The 20,749-nt window shown below is 34.4% G+C and overlaps 1 protein-coding gene across 1 annotated transcript in view; it reads right to left on the bottom strand.

Moving 5' to 3' along the window:
- Positions 1 to 3,834: 3,834 nt before the first annotated feature.
- GRIK2 (glutamate ionotropic receptor kainate type subunit 2) overlaps positions 3,835 to 20,749 on the bottom strand; it is a gene marked incomplete at both ends in the record, with an annotated part of 340,423 nt that continues 323,508 nt past the window's right edge. Inside the window, 2 exons of the mRNA XM_084201897.1 lie at positions 3,835 to 3,999; positions 18,528 to 18,778. Of these exons, the coding sequence (XP_084058023.1) occupies positions 3,835 to 3,999; positions 18,528 to 18,778 (416 nt within the window). The remainder of the gene's footprint in view (positions 4,000 to 18,527; positions 18,779 to 20,749) is intronic.

Here is a 20,749-nt window from a genome sequence, read left to right as displayed (position 1 = left end):
TTAGTATAGTAGGACTAAACTGTGTTATTTTGGGGGTTGTGAACCCTCTATGACTGAAATCAAGAAAGATTAATGAACAGAGCCTCAAGTAATAATAAAATTAAAGAAAAAGTTATTTCAAATCTATACTGAATTCTTCAACTGAAAATTGAGACAGAAATTTCAGAAAGAAATATCATATATAAAATCTGCCAGATACTCCCTGTATATGTCTGTACTTCTGTTTATATAAAAGGAGAATACCATTAAAAAGGCCTGCTGATGTCTATAATTGGACAAATCCTCATTTACTGTAAAGCACCAGAGATCTCTTGATTTCATCCAACCATTTGGCTTATTATTTTCACTACCAGTCCTCCACAAATAACATTTATAAACAACATAAAAGGGGTTTTGTCCTTTTTTTTCTAGTTATCTATTGCTCTACAACCATGCTGAGGCAACCTGAAGATATAAATAGTGTGGCTTTTGTGTCTTAAAGATGTCTATTTTCATTGAAACAGACACGGGGGAAAAAAGTCCTGTTCAATTTTTACCTCCAATTGTCATCCACCAGGCAGCGCCATTTCACTGCTTAAAAATTCTATTCTAGAGTGACATTTAAGGTCAGAGAAGCACCCATCATCCTGTCCTGAGAAATCAGCAGAACTAATTAAGCTGTTTTATGAGACCAGATAAAGCAGTTATATATGGATTCTGAATCTTTGCGGGCCAGATCCTCTTTTGATTTTTGCTGGGAAGTTCCATCAGTTTTAGTGATGGTACAGAAATTTATACAGCATGAAAATTTTTGAATGTCGGGATAAGCCTTTCAGAGGCCTTTCCATACAAAGAATTTTTCTTCAGAATTGAGGATTTTTTTCACAGCAGTAAAAAGAAAATTAAGCTTTTGAAAAAATTTAAAGAAATTGGGCTTTTTCAAGTACAAAACTACCAGTAGTATTTTCTACTCTTTTGGGGGTCAGGTCTTTATTAGTCCATTTTCTGTAAATGTCTTAACACAGAAATAATTACTGATGAACAACAGAGTAACAACATGAGTTAGTGCATATTTTTTGAAAAAAAAACCCCATTTATACTACTGTGAGTCTGTGGAGCCATGCATTTCTAGTCTTGATCTTTAATACAAATCTCCTGTTACTTTGCATATTTCCCTCAATAATGGAAGGCTGAAATTCTGACCAAAATCTTAATTAAGCTATGCTACCTCCATAATAGAAGTTTTGTTCCTTGAGGAACTTTGACTCAATAAAATATTTGGGACATTTTCTTCGTTCACTGTTACTTTGGCTCACAAAAAGCTTAATGAGAAATAATCTTGAGCATCAAGGTGAGAATGAAATCCTGCTTATTTCAACATCCTCAATGGAGAAAAGAACGGTGTGTTTGAATATAATACAGCATTTTATTACATGATTTTACAAATTTTATTGTAAATCATCAATCAAATGCAATAGCCAATTTTTTCCATTCCAAGCCATCATAATTAAGAGTTTTCATTGTGTTATGACAGTTACTCTTTTCCCCTTTGTGTTTTAAAGAATTAACTTAAATATAAATGATGTACGTTTACTCATTTCCAGAAAAATTGCTTAAAGTGTTTTTATCTTCTTTATACTTCAGACAAAGATAACCTGTTCTTTGTTATCACATAAATGGGGATGAAATTCACAAATATAAGAGAATTTTCTTTCTCAGTCCCTGCTCACAATGGAAATGGCCAGCTCAATCTCTATGAAGATTTATGATAACTGGGTAGTAGACACAAACCTCACATTTACCCCCAAATTTCATTATATAATTTATACACTTTGGATTATACATCTTATATCTCTGTGCCATCATCTTTACTCACCAATGACTTATTATTTGTGATTATTTCAATGTTTTTGGGGGTTAAAGTCAAATTTTTTTCCATGTAAAGACCATCTTAATAATCTTTTTTGGTTGACATAACATTCCTACATTATCCATACTATACATTTCTTGCTGAGATACAAATAAATTTACAGTAGACAGAGGTGCAAGATTCAGCATCTTTAGGGCAACATTTCAAAATGCTATGTCCAGGAACTCACCACAGTCAGGACATATAAGTTAGCTTTGAAGCAACTAAGAGCCAAATCCTGCAAATATTATCACAATGTGCTGTAATGGCTTCTGCCAGAAATCTCAGCCAACTCTCTTGTCACAAATTTAGTGGCAAGAACCTTCAGGATAGGGCACTAAGCTGAAGCTAAGTACCAGTACTGACACAAAGTACTGCACATATGTTGCTCAAATCACGCAGCAAAACCAAACCAACTAAAACTGACATAAATTGAATGCTTTCTTTTTTTCTTTTTTTTTTTTGTTTTTTAATTTTGTGCATTGGATTCAAACAGCAAACTGAGTGCATAAGAACTTCTATCACAATGTGGTCAAGAGGTCTGTGTCTTTTACCATTTACACACAATTGTTCATGACAACATGTTATCAGCTTAGTGGAAACCAGGGGTGTAGCATGGTAAGCAGTGGTGGTAGTGCACCTATTTTTTTTATATTATATAACTTGAAAATATGTCTCTTCTAAGATTCCTTTTTCATGATAAAAATAGTTTTCACCAAACGTTGGTGGTGCGCACGCACTACCACTCATGCTTGGCATCACACCCCTGACGGAAACACATGTTCTTATTTTGTTGATAAAAAGTATTACAAAAATTTCCATACAAAAACTATTTTCATAGAAATCTTGCATTTCCACAAATAAACCTGAACATTTTTTTTTTTGGAAAAAAAAAAACTGCTCAAGAATATTGTTCATTTAGTACTGTGACTGTATTGAAAAATGCAGTCCTCCTTTAAGTTCTTGACATTCACTTCTTTTAGGTGACCCATCCCTCTTCCAACATTAGCGAGAATCGCACAGGCTCCATTGAGTTCAATTAGTAGCAGGAACAAATGTTTCAAAATCCATTCAGGCTAAAATGCAAGCCCTCTATGTGTGAAATACACTGCTTCCCACCCCCCTCCCTCTTTTCACAATTATAGAAAAGAAAATCAATTGCTTATATTTAAAGTTTGTAAGATACATTCCTTTGTACTAAGGAAAGTTTCATTCATCTAAAAATTGGGTCAAAATTCTGGAAATATTTTTGTTGGTTTTTTAGATCAAAGTTCCAACCCAGCTAATTTTTTTTTTTGTAATTATTATTTATTTACTTAGTTCAGTGTCACAAAGAGTCAACAAAAAAAAAAAAAAGGCAGGTGAGCATCCTCATATTTATTCTTCTATTCATGGGATTCATGTTTCTTCACTTTTAACATTTATTCCATCCAGGAAGATCATATCACCTTGTCCAGATGGTAGTTTCAGTCTACCAGCAGTTACCAACTTTTCTGTGCTGGGAAGTTCAGAAGAACATATGTTTCTTGTTCCACTACAGTTCTGAGATATTCCTTTTACTAGACTCCTTCTGTGGTTTGTGTCATCTTGGGCATTTATTCTCCCTTATCTGGCAACCGTTGAACTTCAAAAGGAACCTGTAACTTCTCACTGAGACTGCATTTGAAACCAGCCACAAAACTCACATGGAACATTCATTCATTCAGAATGGTGGAAACCCATGACAAACAGTGTAACCCTGCATAACTTGGTTGATCCATGATGCTTGTGATTCGAGTCTGGCCATTGCAACTGCTGAGATCACAGAGTCTCTAGTTCATAGACACAGCGGCATGAGGTAACTCATTTTATTTTGCACTTGTTGCATATTTCCACAGGAAACATTCTCGCAAGGTTGTTTGGAAAAAAGACGACAGTTTGTGCTTGGGGTGTTTGGCTTCCCAGCTCTATGCCATGGTTTCTTTGCCTGGCAACCTTCTGTCGTTAAATGTGTGCATGTTGATAACTTCTTCTGTTTTCACAATAACAGGGGCCTGTGGCTTGTGTTTTAATCGACGCTGACACTTCAGAGACATCCTTAGCTCCTCTACCATGGCACTACAGAAGGACCTCTACAGAAGGAAATAGAGGAACAAGAAAAAGAAATAGCTGTAAGACATTACTATCTGCAATGTCTAGAAGCAGATTCACTGTACTGGCACACTTGTCATTCTTTGCTTTGTTCCAGTCTGAAGCTCAAAACAAATTGCTGACCTTATTATATGCAGCACTATATATGAATATTATTATTTAATAATAAAATTACTTATAAAACAGTGTAAAAATCACCTTGCCTGTACAATTGTTTTTCTGGCAGGTACTAAGTCTGGATGCATATGTTACATAAAACTACTTAGAGCAGATTTTCTGTCAACATGTTAGCTTTACAGTACAGTATCTGAATGTTACATATCTGTTAGGCATTCAGTAGAATCTCCTTAGCCATATTTCAAAATAATAATTGCATTTCTATGAGACTAAAGTGAGAGTTCTTCCACAAAGACAATAAGTTTTAGTATAGGGAGTTTACTTGAATTCATCTTTAAATACTGTTAAAATCCAGATCTATTACTGAAAACTGATATTTACTCTATAATTTACAATATCTTCTGTATATAAACACTTTTACCACTCCTGATTATCATTTATGGATTCTGTGTTTGCAAAAAAAAACCAAACCGGCAATTCAGTTTCATTGATCTTCATGAAAAGTGTATTATTAAAAAAAGTTTATTGACATATTTACATCAAATCCTCAAAGCCCTTTTTTCAGTTTGCAGTGCAAGCAATTTGAAAAGTAAAATAAAATCTCCCTATTCCCTCAATCTGACTGAATTCTCAACTCTTAATGGTGTGCTGAGCAATTAACCTTCTCTCAGTGCGAGAATTGGAGTATCAAATGAGATATAGTAGTAAGGGAAAAATGTCTCACTTTTGGGTTTTGCATCATAGTTTAACCTAAACATTTTCCAGCTAATGGAGAAATATGCTAACTAAATAACCCATCCCAGAAGCTGAGGTGTTAAGCCAAGCCTCTGACAATTGCTCTCAGCCAAAGCAAATTTGAGGTGTGGTCTAACCCTTTGCATTTTTCTTTTTTAATAACTACTTTCTGGGATAGGGAGATGATCAGGAAAAAAAAGGCAAAAGAATAAATGAAAAACAAGCATACAACCTACCGAACAAGAACCAAAAAAGTCAAATCACCTAGAATTACTCTATCTCATGACCAATTTTTGATTTTGTTTGATTAGTGGTAGTCAATATATAATTGTCTCATTTGGTTTTCAAATAAAAACCTTGCTTTATTTCTGAACTGTTATATCTTCATTACTCATACAAACCTGAAGCTTGGAGATTAGATCCAGAAAATATCCAAACATCGCCCCCAACCTAGTTCGCTGAGAACCTAAATTGAAACTGTATTCATAAAAGTCTGCATTCAGCTTCCAGCCTCCGGGGCTGAAAGCAGTAAGGCACTCAGCTTTCCCCATTAAATTTTACAGCTTTGTCATTTGGCAATAGTAGAAATTCTGTGAAACACACTGGTGCTTGGCTTAGTTGTGGATCCTATTAGGATTCACATTCCATGCATGCTTATCAATCCAATAGGTATGCTCTGAAAGGACCTAACAAGCCAAGATCCTTAAAAAGTGTGGCAACTACTAAAGAATATGTGGGAGATACCCTTTTCTTCAGTGCAGCCAGCCAGCAGCTGGAGAATTAGAGCTGAACATGAGTCACATTTAAGAGTGTCAATATAATAGCATCTTCTGCCAGAGAGATTTAAACTTGTGTCTCAGTAAACAGCTATAACCTACAGGCATTAGACCTGTAGGTCACTTGCAGTTGCTGCCTACTGATCCTGTTCCACTTGGCATGGTAGCAGTTTACAGAGGCATAGAGAGAGAAAGGGAAGCAGGGAAAACATGAGCTGTTCTGTAGACTAGGAATGAGAGCACACAGCAGCAAAGGAAGGGCTTCCGTAGTACTTCCTGTTTCAGTGAGAACTTCAATGGTTTTACATAAAATTCCATTTTGTGCAGAAGAGTGCAAATATGAGTTGTCTTAATTAGGAATTAGAGCAGAGCATGAATCCAACAAAGCCTGAACAAATGCTCTTTTCCCTAATCCTTTGAATGAATAAGGAAATGGGCAGGTAGGAAGCAAAGGAAACTATAATCTTCCTCTGGGTGTGATACACTTCCTCTGAAGCATTTCTTTCTCCTGATGAATTTGAAATACGGGAATAATGCCTACTCAACTTACAGTAGAAATTATTTTACCACCTACAACTAAGAAAAGTTTAAGTTGTGAATCCAAAGGAGAAGAAGGTATATTTCTCTGGTTCAGAGTCAAGTACATGTCCTTCAGAGGTGAAAGTTTGGCATTTCTGGCTGAAGTGAACTCTGCAATGTGCACTGGGTTGACATACAAGACAGCTTTCTTTGTGTGAATGAGGTGGCTAAAATTTCTGATTGAATTATCTAAATGTATATGTCAGATCTTAATGCATAAGGTATCTTTGCTGACCATTGTGTAGAAAGCAGAAAACTGTACCTCCATATCCTGTTATACTTTGAAAGAAAATATTCAATTCTCTTAGACTATCCCTTTTATCTGATAAAGTGTTGTTGCTTAACATCAAAACTGCCATCATGATTCTGAAATTGAAATTAACCCTGAAATATTTTGAAAGGGCAAGATTTAATTTAGTATTCCCTAATGGCTTATAGGCTAAATTGCTAAGGCTTGAAGATCTTGGCATTTCCACTGTGTGAGGAACCTAGCATATAACTCAGGAATCTCATAGGGAATACATTAAGAAGTAAATGGAGCAACTCAGTGCTACATAACTTGTAGCCATGATATGGCTCTCACCTCTGGAATTAAAGACCTAGCTAAAACATTCTGAGGAACAAAATACTTCTAAATTTTAAAATGATGCATTAGCTCTAAAAACTTTCAAGATTGTGCTCTTTGTCTTTTTATTTTTGCCAAGGAGTCTAAGAAGAGAGTGTCAAATTAGAACATATCCTTTTCTAGAGGAATCAATCTACCAAAACTTTTTCCAAAATCTGCAAAGGGAATAAATTTTTAGGTAATATCAGTAGCAAATGGATTACAACCAACATCCAAGAGGTGAAAATATACATGTCAACATTCTGAAATGCCCTGAAAATGATATCTCAAGAAACTTGACAACACATTTTATCTGAGAATTTTACCTGGATAAGACAACTCATTAAAAGGGAAATGTTTTAATGACTGAAAGTCTTAATAAAGCAGATAACATAACTTTGAGAGAGTCATTTTTATATACTCTTCCATCCTCTCTTTTGAATTTTTTTTTATAAATTTTTATGTGATCTTGTATGTGCATACATTAAGAAAAATATTGCTTCTGATTAAGAGTATTCTTACATATCTTCTGTTTGTTTGCTTGTTTCAAATTTCACTCACTGAAAGAGTATGTCTTTCAAAGATATCATTTCAAGGCTATGTAAGAGTTTATGATCCAGATCTTTTTTCTTCTTTGGTTTCTATCTGAGCAATACAAGGAAGAGTTTTCACACTTAGTAAAAATTAATATTCAATAAATTTTAGAAAGTATTTATAGTTAATTTTTTTAATTGAAATTAATTTCTTTTGGTCTAATTTCAATTCCAATCTCCCTTGTCTACATTTTCTATACCATTAAACTTTGTGTTCTTTCAGTGTTAGGACACAATTTTTTAAATATTATGACATGAAAACAAGTAACACCTCTAGAATATTTTTTTTTGTGACAGATAAAAGACGTTTTCAGACATGATTTTAGAAAAGATACTCCAATGTCTTGATCCTTGTTATTCAATTGCTAAGGGAAAACAGCACAATGTTTACAGAACTGAAAGGTTACATTTCAAAACTGTTGTCCATCATGGAATTGAGCACTTTAGTATATATTACAAGACTCTCCACTTAATTCAAAGAAAATAACCTGTTGCTCCCAACTTACCTTCCACACGGCAGGCTTGTTACAAGAACATCAGTTATTATCGATTTTTCACTAACCCTTACAAAATCTTAAATTATCTTCTTAAATGCTACCAGAAAGTAAATGCTGCCTCCAAGTCATCTTAGATATAACCAAATGTTAGATGAATTTAAGGGCTGTATACAGCTCTCTAAACCATAGTGCACATAAGTGCATCTGTTTTGTTGCAGCATTTCATGACAAAACATTACCAAAAAAGTGTACAAAAGATCATTTTAATCAGAACTGTAGTTCTTACCCTTCAAACACAAAACAATTCTTAAAGAAATTCATCTCCTTAAGACAAATAAAGAGGTAACTGACACCTCTGACATTCTTTGCCACAGCTGACATCTCACAAGTCACGGAGAATCAAGATGAGAATTTTGCAAAATGTTACCACGGCTTTCAAGCTGATTAGACAGTTTATGCATGGCTTTACTGCACGAGAAAAAAAAAGTGGCTTTGCACAAGTGTATTAATATAAAAGGTAGATAATACTTACACCACTTTCATTATTTTGCTTTATGGGAATTTAGAAAGGTAATTAGAAATCATAATAACATTAGTTAGACACATAATTATGAGACTATTACCATAGATTTTTCTTTTAACAGCCTAAAAAGAGCAACAGAAAGAGAGAACAGCATGCCTGCACCACTGTAAACATTCTGATTTAAGTGATAGTGTGTTTTAAATTTAAAGAAATTTCCAATTGGTGGTTTATATTTTTCCCTTCTTTGAGGCAGAAAATATAAAGATGACTGTCAGCATTCAATAGAAGGATCTAAGATTTACTGAGAAGTTAATTACTTCCAGTCTTGTCTGTCAGACATTATTTGAAGATTTTTTAAATTATCTTAAAGAAGTAACAGCCATAATCCTGTATTGTCTTGTGTTATGGGTCACTGTTCTAGCATCCAGGAGGACGTAGCAATCAAACTGCTTTTTGTCTTGAAGTTAGCTGAGAATGAATGCACAGTCCTACCCTGACTCTCCTTCCTAATCACTTTGTGATTCCTATGGCACTCCTTCTGGGATTTTAAATATGTGTGTGGAAAATCTGTCAATCTTAAACCCTCTAGGCAGAAAAACAAATTCTATCAGAATGTTTGCTTAGGATCACAAAGAGATGAATAATCAAAGAGAAAATAACCTCAGAAAAAGTGAAATCATATATCAAAGTAGTTGGAGTACAAGCATTTCAAAGCTGAAGTGTATTCATAACGATCAGATTTTTAGGTTGTTTAGTTATATACCTACTCTTTACCATGACTGTAGATCAAAGGTCGCACATGTGCATACTATACATATCTATATATGCATAATATAGTAACATTACAAATATTTTGCCACTGACTTTTCTGATGAAGTACAGTTTAAATTCATAGCAAGTATAAAGCACAAGTACACTCCAGATTAAATTCACAGCAATTACCTAAACATATCACCAGTATATTCTCAGTTTTAGATTAAGCAGTTATTTGGGGTTTTGTTGGAAATGGAACAAGCAACCATTTTAAGAAGTTATTTTCAGACCAAAATATATTATAGACCAAAATATATTATAGACCAAAGTATATGTCACTTGTATGAAACAGAAATTTCACTGCCCACTCAAATGAAGACAATAATATCAAGCAAAGTGAAAATTTTCATTCCACAGGTAAATCTTCGTGTTTGCCATAGTATCTACAAAATCACCACCAGTAGAGTAGTTCCAGACAGCTTGATGAAGCATGAGGTGCTTTACCCTGTAACTGAATGCTGGTTGTTTCAAGGACTTCAGTAGCTATTTGACAGAGAGGATCAAAAAAGGCTGATAGGACTGACCCTTCCTATAACAAAACAACACTGAAACAATTTTCTCCAGGCTGAAAATTTCTTTCTCGCTGAGTTTTAGTTATGAGATGAACTCAGATGACATACAGGACCTCACTGCAGGCCACTTCTCATGCTTACTGTGTCTCCCTGTGGGACAATAAAATTCCAGCTTGCCTTAAATAAATTATCAACTGATGTCAAAAAAAAACCCATATAAAACAAACAAACCAAAAAAAACACCCTCGAAAGAACAATTCCGCCACTCTCAAATTCTAAAATTTATTTCCTAACAGAACAAAATTCACTCTGGTGGATGACAGAGACTTCCAGGAAAGAAACACTTGAGTTCATTTAAAGTCTTCTGAAACTATTTTCCTTGTTTCCAGCCTAACAGCTACCCTTCTTCCTGTGGTTGACAGGGAGTTTCTATTAGCGCAGAAAGCTTTTTTCAAAGTGATTTTGTTTGGCTCTGCCAGCAGCCTTTCTGGCCATCACACTGACCATGATGTTTTTCTGACTCACCTGTGGACCTAGGCTGGGGCAGAAGGGATTGCACTTGTGTGGTTCCACTCTTTCCTCTCAGAGAAATCCCAGAGGATGTCATAGGGCAATTGCTCATCAGCCCCGAGGGCTCTCTCTCATGCAGGATTCCACAAGGTTTCATCCTGTCATCTCTCCTTTCAACATGTATATGAGGCCACTGAGGAGATAATGAAATAATTTGGGCTGTGGTGTCATCGACACACAGATGATACACAGTCCTACTCTATTGTCAGACCAGGACTGTGCAGTCATTTTGGGCTTCCAGTGCCTGGCTGAAATAGGGGGGTGATGGCAATTTAACCCCAGGGAGAGAGGTGTTGTGTTGGACAGGCAAAGGCAAGCACTCAGAAGGTATCTTCCATCCTCATTTTTCAGTTCAACCTCTTCAGGAAAAGGCTGACAGTCTCACATTTCTCTAGGTTTGGGTCTGTGTTTTCAAACTCAGAGTGGCGATAAGTGTTATTTGTCATTATTGTTTCAGTCAGAGGCAATAATTTCCACTGATGTAAACCTTGTGATACCAGTCCAGATCTTCTTCCAGAACATGGTACTGCTGTCTCGTGTCCCTGGACAATGGCTACACAAGACTGGCAGGTGTTTAACAAGGACTGAGATCAATTAATAATACTTCAGCCATGTAGCTGTCACTGAGAAAACAACTAACAGAATATATGGCATTGCCTAACTGGTTTAGAACAATAACCATTGCAATGTTAATGGGTGTGTATTTTGCAATCACATCTGTGCAGATATTTTTCTGCCTTTCAGCAGAGGTGATCCTGGTTGCGCTGAGTCAATCCCCAGAGATCTGGCATTCTCAGCCACAGGATGTGAAGGGTCATTCACCTGTTGAATCATCTTAGATCCTACATCTAAATTCATTCTTTTTGTCAAAGGAATGTCAGGTTTGTTGATCACCAAGCATGGTGAAAGGAAGTGATGATGATATGTAATTAATGCTATGTAGTACCAATCTGTCTGGATTAAAATGTTTTGTATAGCATGATTTGAAAATAAATAGTTAATTTTACAGAGATGTTTTAGAAAATAAATATAACCTTTCTTACCTGAATTCTAAACAGCTTTTTTTTCAGAGTTTGCTCAGATTATGTCCTCTGTACTTTATTCACTGTAAAAATTTATACTAGTTTTGTGGTTCATTGTGACAGTATGAACTCAATGAGAAATTTGTCATGGCCTCAAATCATATTGAACAGAGAGAGACTGTTAAAATTAACTTAATTCCAAGTTTTTCTACTGTTTTGGAAACACTGCTACAGCCATATTGCAGTACATAATATCAAAAGTTTTAGCACCCATTTCTCTGCAATTGTATGGTTTCATCTGACAGTCAAGGATATTTTCTCAATGTAAAAGGTAGTAGGAAATGCTTGTTGTCATTTTGCTGACCTATACAAAAGTCAAAGTAAATAAATAAGCTGAACTACCCTGTATTTGCTACTACATTTAATTATAGTATAGCTGATCAATTAAAAATCAAAATTTTAATGTTTTGTATTAAAATACTATGTGCTAAAGTAATATTTAGAGGAAGACAATGAAAAATTATTAGAAAGACATGAATGCTTTATGATCTGACATTCTTTCCACTGGAATGAAAAAATATTTTTATTAGAAGATAAAATAATCATATAATGTGTTTCTACTGATAAGTGAAAGTGAACATATCTGCTATAAAGGAAACAACATTTAGACGTTTCCAAATTTTTTTTAATCCAACTTCAAATTCAAGTCAAGCTTAAAATATTCCATAACTCAGACTTATAATTTAAGATCTGATCTTTGACTGAATGAATATGAAACTATAGTGAACTTCCTGAACTTGTGTACTTAAGTGTTTATCAACTTTACATACAGTCCTATATTTTCAGTTGTTTTTTGAAAGACACAAATTAAGACATTAAAAATACCTCAGAAAAAAAGGTCCATTACCAAACCGATACTGGTTGAGCTGCAATCAAAAATCAAAATAGAATTTTTTGTTTTAGCATTTTATTGTTTGCAAATTACTTTAAAATTCCACAGTTGGTAACTTGTTTTTTTCCATTTTTTTTTCTTCTTTTTTTTCTTCTGTTAAGGTGTTTGGAGATGTGGATTGGATTTTGGTTTTGGGGAGTTTTGTTTTGATTTGTTGGGTTTTGTAACAATTTCTCCCCTTAGAAAAGATTCTCTCATATTTACTTACATGGTTACCAAGAGGGTATTTAATTAAAATTAATACTTGAAATTCACTGAATCTCTACACCTACACACACACAAATTAACCATACAAGTTTGTACATACTCATACAGTGCTCAGGGGACTACAGGATGATAGAAGTTCCTAATTTTCCAATGGCATATCTGCAGAATGCAGTGTGCTAATGTTGTAAAAACATTTTCTTCCATGACCTGCCCCAACTGCTGCTTTTCACAGCCAAAAGTACAATTTCTGAGGTTTTTCCATTAAAAAATGTGACACAAAAATACAGAACTACTTCACTGACTGTAGTTCATATAAAAGCTACTTGGGATATAAATCCCAAAGCTTTTACTTCAATTTACCAAGAATGTCCACATTCTTTTGTTTCTTGTAGCCTTAGGAAAAGGCTTTTCAACTTTAACATCTTTTGAACTTGTCTCCCCCTGGAAAAAAATCACTAGGCTGAGATTTACTTTGGTATTGTTCCAAAACTATTATAAATTGCTGTCCCAAATTCAACAACTTTTGATACTAAACTATCAGGAATATTTTTGAACTCCAACAAAACTGTCATAACTGCATTTTTTGAGAAAGTAAAGAAAAGTACATTAATGACAACTAATTTAGTAAAACTTGGAAAAATAACCTAAATCACCACACCATAAAATATTATGGTAAAATAGGAAGGATCCTAAAAGCTTTTCAGTTTTTCAGATAAAACAATTGAAATTTGATTTTGCACTGTTGGTGAGATAACAATTTAAACAAAGATTAAAATACTGACTTTCTACACATCTTGCTGACAAAGCATCAAAATATTTCAGTAATTATTAAATTATCTCTGTAAGTCATTAACACATAGGAAAAGCTATATATTTGCACTTGGTTGACATGAATTCTAAAAAGCAGTGTGGTAAGACATAATGAATGAAATTTATCTGAGTACAAATAGATCATAAAGGGACCTTGGAAAATAAACTCATGTTAGCATTTACACTGACTCCATGTAAACAAACTGAGAGAAGTTAAATCATATTTGAGAGAAGTAAAAGCAGGATGACAAGTAATTTCATATGGCCACCGTGCAGCATCTGTTTCAGCCTATCAGCTCTTGCCCCCTCCTTGCCTCTTGAGAAGGGTGTTGGGACCAGTGCATCAATAAAACCAGGTTTGCAGATAACTTCTCCAGTCAGAGTCACCCTCTACAAAGAAACCCTCGCCAGAATACTCACAAGGACAACAATTTACAATGGTGACAGCAAGCAAGGTCTATATATCCATGGCACTGCCTTCATCAATACTGTGAATTTCATTCTAATGTTTTCAGCCGTGCACATGTAGTTTCTATCACACAGCTGACTCTTACAGTAGTATCTAACCACTGTGTAAGAGTGGTATGAAAATGGAAATAATCACAGAGGATACTTAAAAAAAAACCCTGAACACATAAAATTAAAGGAAAGTTCAATAAATTCTCAAACTGAGAATCATCAATATATTGTGCTAAATATTAATGGTTTTCAAGGTCAATGTTTTCCCTGGCATTTCCAATAATAATACGAGCAATACAAAACGAAATGTGTGAAATGGACTTAAACTGATAATGCATTGATGCACATCAATTAAAAAAAAAAAAAAGAGGAAAGACATAGTAATTGTTTTAAATAGCTTCTGTTTCTAACCTTGCTTACTCACTGCCCTCTGAGTGCCTGTTAAAATAAGGGAGCAGGTCATTCAGCAGCAAAAGCAATTATAAAATGCAAATGACTGAGCATTTATTGTCAAGATTGGCTAGATAAAAAAGGTCTGATAATAACATGTTTCCAAGTAGATGACATAATTAGATGTTTGTATCATAAACAATGGGAAATAATGCAAGCCTTTAGCATTTTCAGAAAGGCTGCAATTAAACAATAGGTAAGCATTGCGACATAAATTTTATTAAAAAGTGACAATTAAATTTCCCTCTCAGAATTTAGAAGGCACCATCTTGTGGTTGCTCTGCAAGAATGCAGTCAGGTCAACCTCTGACCCACCATCTCCTCCTACCCTTTGCCACAGCACTAACTGGAATATCAACATACTGCCGTAGACAAGAATACGTGCTTTGCCATTTCCAGAACTTCCTCTGAAGTAAACAGTGAGACTATGTATTAGGCAAGACTAGAGGAGTTACCCAGTCCAAAACACACACCAGGTTATGGTATTATTAAAACACGTGTGTGAGGGAGAAAATTCAGAATTACTAGCAATCATAGCAAAACCACATTTAATTTCTAATAAGATCAAATTGTACCATAACCTAAAGACTCTGGAGCTCATTAAAGCCACATGAATTTTTGAGCCAGTTAGGATCAGAAAGCCTTGTTCCTGCTATCCTTACATTATAAAAACATGTTTTGAACATTTTGCAGAAAGTGTTTTAAATTATTGCACTCAATTCATTTCAGGTAAGAGTCATACAGATAAATTTGTGTCATCTCCAAAGACCTAGTTAGTCTCATATACAGGTCACAGCTCAGCATTCAGAATTTCTTGTTCCGTGGAATCTGCAGTTGTAAGTAAAACAGTTCTGTATGTAACACGTGTATATTCCTAGCTAATGATCTCAGCCCAGTTTGGCCAAGAGCTCAGTCATTGTGTCTTGTGAAATAAATTATCCACACTGATCTTTCTCAACTCAATTGTGCAGTTGAGCAGTGAATTATTTAACATGGAAAGTTCAATAGCTTTTGTCTTCCCTGTAAATATATGTGAAATATAAACAAGTATTAATGTAATTATTGTTTTTATTGCTTTTATAATAAATTATAAATAAACAATTATTTCAGAGACATTAATGTAACTGATGCTTATGTTATTATTTGATTGTGTAACTCCAGATATACTTGTTGGCTGTTTCAGTATATGTTGAGATTGAATCTAGTATTTTTTACTATAGGAAGTGTATGACCTCATCTCTTAACAAATAGTTAAGGTGTGTGTCTCGATTCACATTATTTGAAGTACTTAACCATTCAAAATAATAAAATGTACATCTGCTATTTTTACACAGGCATACCCAGTTCATCCTGCTGAAGGCTCAATGAGTTTTGAATGGCTAGAAATTATAGCAGAATTTAATCCATATATAGCTGTTTTTACATTCATAATGATTGGATTTTCTAGAAAATAGTTTGTAATTTAGGATACTTATTTTACAAGCAAGCCAGCTTTAGTAAGTGCCAGTGACTGGCAGTCTAACTTTGATAACATCCAGGTTTATCTTTGCTTTTGATAGGTGTCAATAAAAGAGGAATTTCCCTCTGTCGGGAAAGTGTTGTGGTGGCATAAAATCATCTGTTTCACAGAAAGTCTCAGGAGTGTCATACATTTCTTTCTGACTTTTAAACACATCAGGGGCATGGATGTTTTGAGCCATATTTTCTTACAAGATGCAACATTTTTTATTTCAGCGAATAACACCATTTTATCTGATGTTTTTCTGAGCTTGATTCCTTTCAAGATTTCACTCCTCCAAATAGGTTCACACCAGACAATATCTCTGTTCATGTATAAGCTCCAAGAGAAGGGTGACATAAAAAATTCTAAAACCCCATATCTATATTACAGAATTTCAATCTGCATTGCCTCCCTGCTGGAAGTACAAATGAATATTTGGTACACATTACAAAGCAAACACTCGTACACTTATATCTTGGGATACTCCATATACTCAGCAGCTGAAGTTATCTGATTCATTTTGTTTCCTTGGCTCTTAATATGACCTGTGATCTTCCATCTTTGGAAATACTGACAAACACTCTGCCAGAATGATACTGTGGTTTCTAAGGGATGAACCCACAAATGTTACCAAACTGTCACAGGTGCCTCCTCTAACCCCACAGGATATCCAAGGCAGCACTATTTGCATTGTTTACTCATCTCAGCAGGGACTCATAGAGACTGGGGAGAAATGACAAGATTTCTCATCTCACCCTAGGCTGCTGATGCTCCCTCTCCTAGGCAAATGGAATCTGCTATACCTGGAGAAGCCAAAAGAAGATGTCTTCTGAAAGTCTTTGGGTGCTGCAAGAAGAGTGGGTGAGGGGATGCTGGGGTAGGCCATGAGTAGCAATGCAAGCATCATCTTTGTCTTAAGTTCATTCCATAAATAAAACTGCAGTGAAATTTCAATGGTCTGCTGATACCAAGGTATGTGGGAGCAGCAGGGAGGAGATGGCAGGTCAGTGATTGGAGGAAAGGAGGAGAGAAAGGAGAGAAGCCTGAACTCAACTCAACTCAGCTGCTTCAGATTTATTCCTACCTTTTAAAAGTATCTAAATACTTGTTATTAAACATTTCTGGGACAAATGCTTTTGACAGGTCACATTCCTCTGGTCATTGCTATCTCTATTCAACACTAATGAGCAAACAAGTGAAAAAAAACCAAACACAAATGAAAAATTAAAAAAAAATCAAACCAAACAAACATAAACAAACTCTCTTCTCCCTCCCCAAATCTAAAGAACTTAAAGGAAACAAATCCTTAATTAGAACGTTTCTGTTTGCTTCCCCTCATGCTCAACTTCCAACATGCTGCTATTGTCACATATGTATTTACACCCTGTAAAATACTGAACTCGTGTAACAAAATTATTATCAAAGCAGTCCTATTTTTTTAATTGAGGGTGTGCTAAAAGTCCAGAAAAGCTAAACCAAATTTTACTGATGTTCATATGAGATCCATATCCATTTTAGGAATGGATAAAAATTATTGATATTTACATGGGTTTCTTAAGTAACCAGTATTATTTTTCCTTACAAATTCATTTCAGAGACATAACATTCCAATAGTCTGTTAACAGAAGGAATTAGCTTGCAGTATTGTAAAGAAGAGGACCTAAAGGGTCCTTCAACAATTAAATGAATGTACCCATGTTCAAACAGTGTTTAGGATCTTGAAACCTCACACTGCCTTAGTGTGTGTTAGAAAAAAATTCTTAACAATATATTTATAACAGGAAACTTGAGTGCCAAAAAGTTGCCTCAAAAGAAAACAAATAATAAATTTTCTGAGTAATGACTCAAGTTACAAAAGCTCACTAGCATCATCTGGAAAAATACCAATATAAATATATCTTTTGGATTTACTACTGATTGTATTAAATTACATTTCTAAACATAAATTTAAAAATTGTCATTGGTCACAATCTCCTCAAAAGTAAAAATCCAAAAGACCTAGCAAAATCCAACATTTTCTCTCAATGTTTAAAATTCAGATTTTGCCATTGCAATAAAATAAACTATTTCATTTTAGGTTTAGACATGGGCACATACATATAGAAATATTTATTTAATTATTATGCAAAAAATGATAATTTCAGCTACAAATTTTTCAATATATTATTCGTCTTAGCACATTTACAGTATTCTGGTTGTATAAATTGCAAGTACACAAGTTAACAAAAGGATTTTCAATATTGGGTCAGTTTGAAATTACAGGACATCATATCAGTAGTAAACCCACCAAAAAACGGATCGTGTGGATGTAATCTTTTCCAGATGTTACCAGGACAACTTTGTAAGTATAAACTCCTATAAAAAACATTTCTATAGAGACATTTTTAGCCTTCAACTTTGAGCTACAGAGAGTTTTTCTTTTGAAAATCAGAATTATCTGTAGGAGATTAATTTGTTTCCCATTACAGTTTCAGATTTCTTCTTCATCCATAAAATTAACTGCAGTGAACTTCCAGGAGCAAAAAGCTGTCTTTTTTCAGGCTTGAATAAGAGGAGAAATAGTCACTTGTCCTGAAATCTGGCTACAATTAAACACATTGAAGAAAAATTAAAAGCTGTAAATGTAAAACTTTGGATATTTTGCTGTCATCCTTTGTTATACAAATACTTTACTATAAGAATAAACAACAAGTATGCATCACCTACATTTCACTAAACATCACAAAATGTTTAATGTATAATTTAAATAGACCATAAGTATAAAATAAACAGGTAATGACAATATTTACCTTTTCCAACTGGGCATTTTTTTTTGATTTATACAAAAACTCCCCAACTGCCACAAAGACAGAAAGCACCAATCCTGCTGCCAGCACGATGAAGATTCCTCCAATATTTTGAACTCCCAAAGCACTGGCCTCTTTACTTTCCTCTTCTGGGCAACCATTGCCTCTCCACCATTTCTCTTTCATCATGTGGAGCTTGCCTTCTTCCTGCAGCTGAAGAATTGCTATAGTGATCTTGTCTCTGTATGGAGAACCTGAAGAGAACACAGGGAAGAAATATCACACGGACTATATTACGTGAAATGTTAGTTATTCCAAATAAGAATAAATAACAACTCATGAAAACTATGTCCTTAACCGCCATAATGTTAGTCAAAAAGCCATTGGTCACATAAATACACTGGTCACAGAAATACAAAACCTGCTGGCTCACACCAGTATATATCCAGAAAACTTGATCCAGTGTTGCCAGTAAGCCAGGCCACTTGATGCAACAATTCCTATCACATTTAGTCTCAAACTTCTCATGCCCAAATATTATACTCAGTCAAAGCGTATTCTTCTTTCAATTTTTTCAGTTTTTTCCCAATAAGTTTTTAAATGGGCTTCATTAGATTTAGTTTAATATATGTAAATCTACAGGCTGTTGCTTCATAGCTTGCTACCATAAAACTAATAAAAGTTCTGATATTTAATGAATACTTTATCCTGTCATTTTATTAAATGAGGGAAAAATAATTTATGCCTCAGGACCAACCCACAAAAGTCTTTATTTGATAGATTTTCAGGCACCTAAAAACACCCTTCAGCATGCACTTACTTATTAACAGTACCAGGTAGCAAGAATTCAGAAGGATAATATTCAGTGTGTTTGGATATCAGGGATGTATATTCTCATATTTTGATGGATTTCTTTCTCATAATTCATTATTTTAAAATGACATGATAATTTTGTGGCTTTTGAACATTTTAATATTTCAATGGGTAGTTCAAAGGCTGGTGTCATTTTTGTATGCAATCTGTTCTCCTTTTCTTTACATTGTGCATAAGGGCTTCTCTGTGGGTATTTTAAAATGTACATTGATAATTGAATAATGGCAATGAAGAAAGCTTTTATTTTCTGGATGTTAGAGAGTAAATCATGTCAGTTAGAAGTACTTTCTCTGTTAAGACTTGTGCAATGTTTAAGTAGAGAACAAAGCCATCATTTTTCTTGTCCTTTGAAAACAGGAACAAAAGACTCTTCATTAAAGTGGTTAAGAAATCTCAGGAAAGGAAGAAAAGGAGTAGATGAAAAGGCATGGCATCCCCTCTTTCAGTTGATATGAATGTAATTCTATAATGCATCCCTCCTCTTTTTCCCTCTATCATAATAATGCTACTTACTGGCTATAGATTTTAGGGTTTCTTTCAGCTGAGTAAAAAAATACATTTTCATTAACTTTTTACGTTTGAAAAAAACCCTCTGTATCCAATAGAGAGATGCTGCCTGTTTAATTATTTAATGCATTGTGATCAACTGTGAGGAGCTGAAGGAATGCATGGATAAGATGCTTTATAGTCTTAAAACTGTTGGAAAATATGTGTACTTTTAAAAAAAAATTTCTTTAACTTATTCTATATTTCTTCAAATTTTTTTTACATATCTAGAACTTATCCTGAGAAGAAAGCTCATAACAAAGAGCTGCTGTGCCAGTATAGAACATAGAAAGAACTGCTAATTACAAAATACTAAAGCTTCTTCTCCTTTATTCAAGAATAAAAGGTGTGAAGAGCCATCCTCAAAATATTTAAATTTCAAGGACTTGTGCATTTATCATCTATGCTTAGAAAAGGATCATGTTTTGTGCTAGGAGGTAAACTGTGTTTGCACTAGACTATACAGGAAGCATAAAGAAAGGAAAACAAACTCTTTTCTACTCTCTTGTGCTTTCAGGGGCCTAAGTCACATCATTTCAGACCATCCTGATTATGCTGGAGTTCTGCAAAACCATATTCTTGACATGTTGCTTCAGTCAGATGGAAGAAGGAAGTGATTAGTCCACAAGAGCCTGGGGAAGTGTAAGTGCATTCTGTAATCTTTTGGGGATATTTTCAACATTACACTGCATATAAATATTTAACAACAACAACTTAAATAACATTAGATTCAGAAAAATAGTCTTGGACTCAGTTTAAGCTGTCTTCTGATCTGACAGGCTGCTTTCTAATTAAACTGATTTGCA

This window comes from Fringilla coelebs, assembly GCF_963513975.1.
Source record: "Fringilla coelebs genome assembly, chromosome: 3".
In the NCBI taxonomy this organism is placed as follows: Eukaryota; Metazoa; Chordata; class Aves; order Passeriformes; family Fringillidae; genus Fringilla; species Fringilla coelebs.
The sequence above is the reverse complement of the archived record's forward strand: the minus strand, read 5'-3'. Positions and strand labels throughout refer to the sequence as shown.